The sequence below is a fragment of the Temnothorax longispinosus genome, chromosome 3 (assembly GCF_030848805.1).
Source record: "Temnothorax longispinosus isolate EJ_2023e chromosome 3, Tlon_JGU_v1, whole genome shotgun sequence".
In the NCBI taxonomy this organism is placed as follows: Eukaryota; Metazoa; Arthropoda; class Insecta; order Hymenoptera; family Formicidae; genus Temnothorax; species Temnothorax longispinosus.
Genome location: NC_092360.1, coordinates 21,806,227 through 21,817,838, shown reverse-complemented (window position 1 = coordinate 21,817,838; position 11,612 = coordinate 21,806,227). Strand labels below are relative to the sequence as shown.

Below are 11,612 nucleotides of genomic sequence, written 5' to 3'. Positions count from 1 at the left end.
CAGCATACCGAGAGAGCACGGTTCTATTACCTACTTTTCGAGCTCTTGCAAGTGCAGACAACTAGTAACCATGGAATAGTATAGCCACTAGCTCCGACAGCGCCGGGTGGGTCGCGGTATACACAAGTTCGATAATACGGAGAATTTTCCTCGTGTCCAAGTATTTCTTTTCAGTGTTTATGTTTCTCAATAAGTACAACTAATCTCGCGCGAGTGATCTCATGCCGTTAATCAACTCCGAAATTAAACGAATGTAACATGAGTGCTTTTTATACATAGTCGTGGGCGGAAGACGCTTGTAATAAATCACGTGAAATGGACTGTCGCGTGAATATCTGAAGCCGATAACCACGTAACATTGCTCTAGAATCCAAAAATGGTTTGTTTCCTTGTGTTAAAGGAATTATTTAATGCACTTTTCTAATGCCGTCTGAATTTTACTTTGGCAACGAGCCGCGCGAATGATAAACAGATTCATGTCACGTCGAACTACACAGCGCTTTGTTTTAACGAGATCAAGGTTTAAAAATGTGCCGAATACATGCGCACATTATGTACGTTTATAAATGGGACGTTCTATATAGCAATACAGAATAATAAATTCATTGAACAAGAATGAATGAATGAATTTGAGCAAAGGGGAAAATGTTCACAAAATAAATTTTGTAAAGGCAAATTTACGTTTGTAAAATGTTACTATATACCAATTAAAATATGATTAACTTCCGTCTCATAGAGTAGTTAATTACATACATGAAAAATTTTATTTAACAAGATCGTAGATTTCAGAGATTTGTAGAAAAAAGTAATATTAATAGATCTGTGTAAAATATTTTCTAATGTGTGTGTGTGTATCTAGTAAACATTCAAAGATTAACATGCCGTTTGAACAATTTATAATATCTCTGGAACGTTTTATTTCGGTTATTTGAATAAAATGCGTATATTATATTAACATATTCAAAATTTCTATATTCAAAATTATGGAAAAAAAACGAATCTAATACGTACCACTGACATCTCTCGGAAACTGTCAGTGTATCGACAACTATTTTCAGCAGATAGATTGAGAGAAGCTGTAGAGTAGTTGGCAGAGTACGTTGGCACAGCGAGAAATGTCTAAATATACCACACTGACTGTGTGTATGTATCATATTAGCACGCTTGCGAATGTTTAGATCATCTAGGATGGCAAAGCAAGAGCACTAATGCAGTGGCAATAACAAGCAAAAGCAAATTGAATTTCAATCTATCTTAAAAAGACACTCCCACAATTAAATATGTTTACTTTTGAAGCTCCGTAATGCGTGCTCTGTGCCATTTACTAGTTGCGCTGCTATTAGAACGATCCTCTTTTAGAATGATCGAGAAATGCTACTCCTGTACGTCACTGTTGCATTTATGCCCCATATTCTGGGACTTCCGAGGAGCATATCAATTGGTAAGCTCGCCGTGTTTCTCACAAACAATAACACATGCGGGTAAAAGCAGAATAACGATAACTAATCCAGCGTATCGTTGAAATTGTTATGATCGCAGGAGGTTTATTCGACGGCGACGAGATGATTGAAAAAGCGTTTGAAATATCAATCGAAGCAGTAAATAAGAAAATTTCTACCCCTGAACGTGCGAGAAATATATCGTTAACACCCATAACGAAACAAATCAACAAGAATGCATTCCAAGTAGCAAATATAGGTATACAATTTTCTTTTACGCTTAAATCAATGCAGAACTTTATATTTCCTATCTTTCAAACGTTTCTTATACATAGCACATGTACAATCTATTGGGATTCTTATTATCACGCGCGCCCAACATGCATACATCCGAAAATCTTACGATGCATATAAATTTTTTTTCCATATACTACTTATGTATTAAAAAAAGTGTTACAAAACCAAAAGTAAATTTTGTAAATTTTATATACACAGTGATAGATAATGCTTCAATTTATTCGCGATTAAGTGCTCGATTGTTAATGCAAATAATGCATGCAAAGCATTTTTGCGAGATCACATTATGCATTTTTGGGAACTGCATCATGCAGCGTGCAAGCTGATAGACGACGGGGTAATCGGAATATTTGGTCCCCAAGACAAATCGACAGCGAGCTACGTTCAAAGTATGTGCGATACCCTGGACATACCTTATATCGCTGCCAGATGGGATTCCGAACTGAAACGTGGCAATGTAATAAATTTGCATCCGCACCCCGACTCGCTCTCCATGGTATTTATTCTTATTTATAAATTTATTCGGCAACTTATAAACAAAAACTGCTTTCAATCTACAAACAACCTGAATTCACAATTAGGTATACACTTGATTTGGCTGAAAACTTTTTGGTAATTATGCATATTAACTCCGACCTCACAGATGTCAATGACTTTAACATATATTGTTAAAGACACGATGTTAGTAATGTTCAGAAAGCTTCTGCCGTCGCTCATTGTTTATTAAAAAGTTATTAATAATACAAAACAGTTTAATGAATAGGATGTAATTTTCTGACCACGTACACATTTAATAAAATTCTTAGCAGATATTTGCGCAATGTATTCAATATCTAAAAACTAAAAATTAAATATAAATCTGCTAAGAATCATTAAACTTATACTTATTCATTGTACGGGCACCCATGTGGAACTGTACAATTATAGATGCTTATTTCAATGTAAAACAGTGTCTTTTATTATTTGCATATTTACGAGGTCTTATGACTATAAGTAACATTGGGGAAAAAAACCGTGTGGGGTTCCGTTCCTTACACCCCTATCCCGAAAAACCTGATCTATAACTCATAATCTACTTATAAATTAAAATTATAATGGGTTAGGTCAATTTTTTTCGAGGTAGGAATTCAGGGGAAGAAGCTCCGCCTAAACATTCAGTTAAATATACAAAGATCTGTCGCAATAATGTAAGTTTTTTGGAATGAGGATATAGGAAGAAAGAGAGGCGGAATCTCTTCCCCGCTCATATATATACCATTTCCACATACATGCTGGTTTATTGTCTCATTATTATTGTCTTATTTATGTCTTTCAGTACTCAGAAATAAGTATTATATTTTTTAAACTTCTTTTGTTAATAACTTTTTAATTGAACTTTTTAATAAACAACGAGCGACAGTTAAAACCTTTTGAAAGTTACAGAGTCTGTCTTTGATAATACACGTCAAGATCATTGAAATCCGTGAGATCGGAGCTAATCATCGTATTTTTACCATTAATTATTATTAATTATCGTCTTTTTACCAAAATACGAAATTAATCTAGTACTTAAACCAAATAGAAAAGGTTGCATATTTATAAAAAAATGTTCAAACATTATCTCAATGTTTAGATAAATATCACTTCAAATTTACTGCGTTATTTTTATTTTAATTATTCACGTGTTGTGCTCATTGTTTGCTAATTGAATTTATTAACCAAACGTAATTTAAGCAAAATTGAGAGCAAAGAAAATTAAAATTATCTATATTTAATGAATATATTATTGAATACTCGATAATTATTGAATACATTTATTCAAAAGATATCAATTTCCAAAATTGCATAGGTCTTTCAAAACTTAATAGAAGAATACAAGTGGAAAGAATATGCAATAATTTACGACAACACGGATGGCCTGATACGTATAAACCGCCTGCTCAAATTGCAAAATCTGAATACTACTTTCGCGATGGTGTTTCATTTAGGTAGTGGACCAAATTTTAGGTATGCGTGCTCGAACCATATATAAATAGGTCGTCCCTCGTATAAACCTGCTTGTATGCGCGAGCGACGTTTGTCAAACAAAATTACTATGCACCTGTGCCATTATTTAGCCCCGTCGTAAACGCCAGGAAATATCGTGATGATTTACGACACGACTGTCTGGATATGAAGCAAACGTCATTCCCGCAGCCGCACATGTCGCCATAGATTTTTTCTGAAGATGCGCTCTATTCAAAAGTTAACGAGACGGTTTATTTGCCAGGCAAACCATGGAGGAAGTCAAGATGTCTGGATATAGAAATCTCATAATTGACTGTTCGTACAATATTCTTGCGTCTGTTCTCGAACAAGCACAACAAGTCGGAATAATGTCAGAAAGATATAGAGTGATTATTACTTCTTTGGTAAGACATCGAATTCTTTCATAATCTCTAACACTTCGCTTAATTAATCTAATCTAATTGTTGCAGAAGATATAACTGTAAAAAAATCAAATATCTTAAAAATATTATAGCTACAAATTCACGAAGAAAAATCTTATGTATTCGAAATAATGAATATGTTTAATTATATCTAATTTACAGATAAGACTTTTTAATCGACCCAACTGGCTATAATAATCGTCATGACAATACGACCATCGATTTTGGTCAAATTAATCGTCAAGACGTTATTTAAATATGATGTGCTTAAGCTTATATAGAAGCATCGAAATTATATCAATTTAAAAGGATCAAAATCCATATTGTCATGACGATTATTATAACCAGTTGGGTCGATTAAAAAATCTTAACTATTAATTAGGTAAATTATAATTGCTGGCGAAGTAAATGTTACTTGCTACGTTTAATTATCTGATTCGTGAATGTGTTTATCATGTAATACGCTTTTGATCATTAGGACTTGCAGACCCTAAACTTAGAACCGTACCAGTACTCCGGAGTGAATTTAACGGGCGTACGTTTAATCGATCCAAAAAGCTCAATTGTCCGACGTACCCTCCGGTCTCAGAATTTTAACTGGAACTTGCCAGACGGTTCCCACTTAAGGGTGGAAGCGGCACTTGCTTATGATGCGGTACAACTTTTCGCGAGCGGTTACGCGCGATTACGCAAGGGCATCAAGGGAAATCTGAAAAATTTGTCTTGCAACAGCACAGAAGTTTGGGAGCATGGTTTCAGTTTAAGTAATTATATGCGGAACGTATGTGCAATTATGGTTTACAACAATTTAGATACATATAGGACAAAACTAATATTTTTCATAACTGCCAAAAGATACATACGTATATGTTTAGAATTAATTTAGAAATCTAAAAAATTATAACTTCTAGATTATTAGATAAATACGATTTTACCCCAATTGTAAATAATTCTTTCCTTGTAATATAATTTTTTTTTCACTGAATATATGTGCTTATTTTTTTATAATAATGCAAAAAAATAAATTTTATAGACGGCAAATAAAGTGCTGGTGAAACCGTGCATACTTCTTAGATCATATCAAGAAAGTAAATTACATAATGTGCATGTATCCGTATAAACTTTTCATTTAACCTACAGGAGAGAATACACGGACTGACCGGTTTAATAAGATTTGACACGGCTGGATTCCGAACCGAATTCCAACTAGACATCGTAAATCTAGGAAATGGAGGATTGTATAAAGTCGGAAGATGGGAAACGAATTTCGGTATTCAATGGAAACCGGGATACAGAATCCCCGGAGTAGACGATGACAAAAGCTTACGTGATAAGCATTTTCTTGTCCTGATATCGCTAGTATGTCCCTACCATCAACGTAGACATTACATTAAAAAATTAAATTAATGATTAACTAAAATTTATCAACGAAAAACCTTTAAGGAATAACTTAAAAAATGGACGCAACTTTTTTTACTGGTAATATAAAACAAAATTATTAAAGATGTAAAAAGTTTATTGATAAAATACTTTACTCTTGTAATACTACTACTAAAATGACAAGTAATCGAATGAAAGAATGTTATTTAACAATAAATTTTAACAATTTGATTTTATATTTTCTTTTAAGAAAGTAACAATTATTTAAAAATTATTACTTCATCATTTATGCTACTAATCCATGTACCTCTTAATCTGCATATTAAACTGATATAAAGATATAAGATAAAAAAAGCTGTTCTCGAGAGATTAAAATGGAATATTTTCCAGACAGATCCGTACGGAATGCGTAAAATATCATCCCATGTAGTAACTGGAAATGATCGATATGAAGGCTTCGCGATAGATTTAATTCAAGAAATGAGCAAAATGCTGGGATTTAATTATACCTTTGAAGTTCAGACCGATAACGATTACGGATCATTTAATAATGTAACCAAGAAATGGAGTGGAATGCTGGGAAAAATAATCGATGGTGTAAGTCAATGAAATATTTTTCCGCGTTTTGATTTTGTCTCATATAAATGGAATATTGACTCGATCGACTTCGTTCGCGAGTAGTGCTGCTACCTTTCACCGTATATACAATACGAGAGCAACGCGTTGTAGCTTCTTATATCGATAAAGCAGTTGCCTCTTCACAGATACGTCGCGCGTCGCGTCGGTAGAATCTAATAATTTCCAATAATTTTATTTTTTAGGGCCGGTTGTTCCAACCTATTGGTAAACTATAACTAATAGTTAAATCATATGTCTATCTTTGTTTAATTTGAAGGAAAAACAAAAGACACATATATGATTTAACTATTAGTTAGTTTACCAACAGGTTGAAACAACCGGCCCTTAAAGTCGGTTTTATCACTAATACAAAATTAAATTTATCTTAAAGAAGTATTCTGGTTTGAAAGTTCGTATAATAAAAAATATATTTTTCAGGAGTTTTTTGTAAGGAAACGAAAGAATAAAATAACGAAAGAAGCGAAAAACGTTCAACTTTGCATGTTATTCTTTTAGCTTTATTTTAAGAATATCTTTTTATTTTATAATTGACAAAAACAATCTTCTTTTTTATGTTATATCCTGATCACTTAGGAGCTCGCAAAGAAACGCATATGGACGGTGTAAATAATTCTATAGCTGTTCTAGGTAGGTATCTAAAACGCAAAAACCAAAAATTTTTTTATTTAGAAGAAGGCTATGGTCTAAACTAGAACTAAACCAATATTTTTATTCTCGACAAAATGGCGGTCTTTTTATTTAAAATATTATAGTTTTTCCTTAAAATTTTGTTAGTATTTTATTAAAAAAAAAAAAAAATTAATAAACGTATAATGTTGATTCTAGTTCAGACGATAGTCATATTATACTTCTCTTGAATAAGAAAATTTTTGGTTTTTGAGTCTCAGATACCTAGAATAGCTAGAGTCATTTACATACAGTATTTACACCGTCCATATACATTTTTTTGCAAACTTCTTGTGACCAGGATGTAACATAAAAAATTTTTGTTATTTAGAAAATAAAAATATATCCTTAAAATAAGATTAAAAAACATGCAAAATTTAACGTTATTTCTTCCCTACAAAAAATACTCTTTTTACGACCTTTCAAACCAGAATACTCCCTTAAATTAATATTTTCAAAATACGTTCTCACCTTTTTCTTCATTTTACAATTTAACAGAGAGATACAAAAACGTACCTAACATAATCAATGGAAAATCGGATAGATTAACATTTTGTCACACATTCAATATTTTCCATAGAGATTTGTGTAACACGCTAAATTTTTCCCATTTGATCTTGAAGAAAGCGGATTTAGCGATCACGGATCTGACGATCACAGCGACAAGAGAAGAAGCTGTAGATTTTACGAGCCCGTTTATGAACTTAGGTAAAAGATGGTACATAATATATTCGTATTATAGTATTACAATCGACAGGTATGGAGCATAAACTGAGATTCCAGACTTTATATGCTTGGATCAAATAATGTTTCAGGTATAAGCGTTCTCTACAGAATGCCAACAAAGGCTCCTCCAGGCTTTCTATCCTTTCTGGGACCGTTTTCGAAAGACGTTTGGATGTACCTGATCGGAGCGTACCTCACCGTGACAACATTGTTATTCGTGATTGGAAAACTCTGTCCCGTAGAATGGAAGAATCCGTACCCGTGCATCAAGGAGCCGGAGGTGTTGGAAACACCCTTCACTCTGACGGAGACTCCGTTTCTGGTGAGCGGAGCCATCTTGAAGTCTCCTACCGGATTCGCACCCGCGTGAGTCGATGCCCACTTTAGCTTGTCAATGTCTGCGGAGTGTGGTGCTTTGAGGATGTTTTTCTTGCATGAAACCAAACAAGTTGTTGAGCGCACAATGGAACTTCATGTCGCTGCAGGTTTTTGCGCCGCGTCGCGCAGAGTCGGCTGCGGTGCGCGCGATTAATAAGTGTGATTCACTTCGTATATACAGGGTGTCTGATAACAAGTATGACACGCGTAAAGAATAAGTAAAGAGCGGGTTAAACTGAATAGAAAAGTCCTGTACCGTTTTGCGATTATGTTAATAAATAATAAATTATTAATTCGGAAACGGGTACCTGTTTTTTTTTTCTTTTTTTTTTACATAAATGGTCATCTGGGGTGATTTTACACCCCAATTAAAAGTCATTGTTATCAATTACATATTGCATATTTTTTTATTGTTCTATAATTTTTTAGTGTTTGAAAACAATATGTAAATGGATTTACTCAACATTTTTAAAAAAAATAAAGAGAAACCAAAAAATATTTTTAAAAACAGAAGAAGCACAAAATTACTGTAACGTGAGCTTTATTTTTTCGATACCGGGGTGTAAAAATCAATCCAGGCGCCTGTTCCTGATGGGTTAATTAATAAAAGTCTGCAAATCAGCATGCGTTTGCGCGATTTGGCGATCGAAGAGACAGTCCGGCGTTTACGTTGCTACGCGTGCGGTGAGACATTGAAAGAAGCACTGTCTAAAAAGCAAGTTGATTTAACCCACTCCACCTGCCCTCTGCGAGTACACTTATTCAGACACCCTATATATACACCGGCTTCAATTCTAATTTATCTGATTGTGAGCAGACCAAACTTCTATAGGCAAGTTAAGAGGTTTGTAGATCTCTATGATTGGCCGAAGCATAGTAGAATTTAAACAGCACGTTTGAAAAATAATCTAAATCTGCGATTAACGTCGCCCTGTCCATAGCGGATCATCATCATTAAGTTATGTTTTTCCCATGATTAAAACATTCTTGCACACAAAATATTTGATATTAATTGTTTAAAGGCGTGATCTTAAAAACAAAAAGAGAGATCGAGAAACTTGTGGTATGCATTTCAGAGGAATTTCAACGAGAGCTTTGGCTGTTGCATGGTGGTTCTTCGCCCTGATCATTGGGAACACGTATATCGCCAATTTGGCAGCCGCGTTATCCACGAAATCCGTCGTGTGGTCTTTTCAAGTGGCGGAGGAACTGGCTTACCAACAGAAAATCAAGTACGGCGCAAAAATAAACGGCTCAACGTACTTCTTCTTTCAGGTGAGTGACATGATCAGCAAGAGGAAGAAGTAGGAATAGTCAACAAGTATTGATTAAGATAGCACATGTATTGGCTGACGATGATATTCCGCGTTATTATTTATGGAAATGCCCAGTGAGCTCGGAGCGGTCGATCTCGTTTTGCAGGATTCCACGTATGAACCGTATGTGATTATGTATAATTACATGAAGGATCATGCTAACGAAGTACTTATGAAGAGTAACGAGGACGGCGTGCGGAAGGTGCAGAACGAAAATTACGCGTACTTCATGGAATCCTCATCAATTGAATACATCAAACAAAGAAAGTGTAATGTTACGCAGATCGGTGGACTTTTAGATTCCAAAAGCTACGGGATAGCGATGAAGAAAGGTCGGTTCACAACTGAAATTTACACAATAGCGACAATTGGGACGAGTTATTTATATTACTGCTAATTGCTCTCGATTGGTGCTCGTTATACGCAAATTCGACAAAACGGTTAAAATAATTTGACTGTTTTAATGAAATAATTCTGATGACAGATGCGTCTTACCGTATGGATCTGAGTGGCGCCATACTAAAACTCCACGAAACCGGTGTAATCAACGAGCTGCAAACCAAGTGGTGGAAACAGAAACGAGGCGGTGATACGTGTGACGTATGATATTTATGTTCTCATGTTGTACCGTGATAAAAATTACGTAGATTACGTCAAACGCTGCATAATCTTCAAAACATATCATATCATATACATAATGATTAAAACTTGCAACCGCACGAGTTACACCCTGACTAACAATAAGCGCTACATATCGCACAATTTTTGTGATGCACGTCATTCCAAAGGGTTTTCTTTCTCTTTCTCTTATAATTTCTTTTGATACTGTTTCTTCAAATTAATTAAGAGTTAATAAAGTGTTAATATATTTATAACACTTTTTAGATAAAAACCATCCATTTATAAAGAATTCATATACAAGTAAAAAAAAAATTTTAATATCTGTATAAATATCTGACACAATTTAAAAATCCAACTAGACTATAAGATATCTTACCAGATTAGATCTATAGTGATTTAAACAGTATAGACGTTATTCAAGTCTAACTCTAAGTAGATTATAATTGAATTGACTACAAATCTTTCGCTTTCTATAGGTTATTTATATAAACTTTAATTTTGTCTCCAAAAATTGTTACATAAACCTTTTATTAATTTTCCAAATTTTTTCTTTTCAACCACTTATATATTTTTATCAGTTTTTTAACTTTCTATTCCTTCTTCTGTTTCATTTCCTCTTTTTTTTGCTTGATTACGCGAACAGATAAAACGCACAGACGAAGTATTTCACGTCTGTCTTTATTTAACTGCATTTATAGTTGGCCTGACTTAAACTTCGCCGATTTAGTTCGTACGTGTAAAGATGATGTTGCAACTCAGAAATAAGTACCTGCGCGCGTTTGGAAAGCAAAGTTAAAGCCGAAGCGTGTACGCTCACTTCCAGATTTAGGAAGCTATCTACTTTGGATAAATTTTACCCTATTACACGAGGCAACTCCTACCGAGGGAAAAATTTACATTTAGTTTCCGCAAACTTTAATCTAACGCCACTTAAACTATAATATGATCGGTTTGCATAAAAGACTGTCATTACTGAAATTTTGGTTTTCAGGAAAAGACTGCAGTCCAAGTACAGCCATTGAATTTGGAGGACGTCGGTGGAGTATTTTTAATTATGATAAGCGGCGTTGCGTTGTCCTGGATTTTTGCGGGATGCGTATTTCTCTGGAACATTCGAAACATTGCGATCAGACACGACGTAACTACATGTTTAATTACAATTTCTATATTTGCTTTACGAAATTATTTTAAAAGGAATCGCGTGTTTTGCAGGTATCCTTTAAAAAAGAACTCATAAAAGAGTTAAAATTCTTAATCAAATGCAGCAGAAGGAAGAACGTCAAAAGAAGGAAGAAGTCCGTTGAAACGATAACAAACAACAGCACTGATTCCTAATAAATACATGTCATTTCCGTAACAAACTGTACACAAATTTAACCCAATAAAATAGAAATTGCAATGTTGTCTCCGTTACAGTATTATTTATGGGAGACGATATTGTGCCGGCTTTAACAAAACTGAGATTCGAAGAGATTCGAAAATATCATCACGCAATTTCTGCGAATGCATTTTAATGATGATTACCGGCAGCGCTGGGGCAGGCTGAAATAACGCGGGGAAATAAGTACCTCGCAAATAAATGCTTCGCTTGAAACCATAATCGGGCCGACGATTGCGGCAAATCGTCGTATTACGTATACGTAAGGAAATCTTCGTATATACGCGATCAAACGTCCCTGAAAATTATACAGCGCTTTCAAATCGCGCGTGAATGCGACGAGAGGAAACGTATTACCATCCCG

General features: G+C 34.4%; 1 protein-coding gene across 12 annotated transcripts; it reads left to right on the top strand.

Moving 5' to 3' along the window:
* Positions 1-46: 46 nt before the first annotated feature.
* On the top strand, positions 47-11,274 carry LOC139809593 (glutamate receptor ionotropic, kainate 2-like). 12 transcript variants are annotated; one of them, XM_071772568.1, is made up of 17 exons: positions 103-160; positions 280-379; positions 1,360-1,441; positions 1,540-1,698; positions 2,003-2,232; positions 3,565-3,722; positions 3,985-4,126; positions 4,623-4,925; positions 5,285-5,503; positions 5,915-6,121; positions 7,453-7,537; positions 7,645-7,921; positions 9,010-9,208; positions 9,356-9,581; positions 9,734-9,849; positions 10,862-11,008; positions 11,083-11,274. In XM_071772568.1, exons 2-17 carry the CDS (start codon positions 377-379, stop codon positions 11,203-11,205), a joined length of 2,676 nt encoding a protein of 891 aa, XP_071628669.1. In that variant the 5' UTR covers positions 103-160; positions 280-376; the 3' UTR covers positions 11,206-11,274. The 12 variants fall into 12 exon arrangements, with proteins under 12 accessions (XP_071628672.1, XP_071628676.1, XP_071628675.1 ...); XM_071772571.1 differs by lacking the exon at positions 280-379 and having other exon boundaries at positions 47-160; XM_071772575.1 differs by having other exon boundaries at positions 65-379; positions 2,099-2,232.
* The last annotated feature ends 338 nt before the right edge of the window (positions 11,275-11,612 follow it).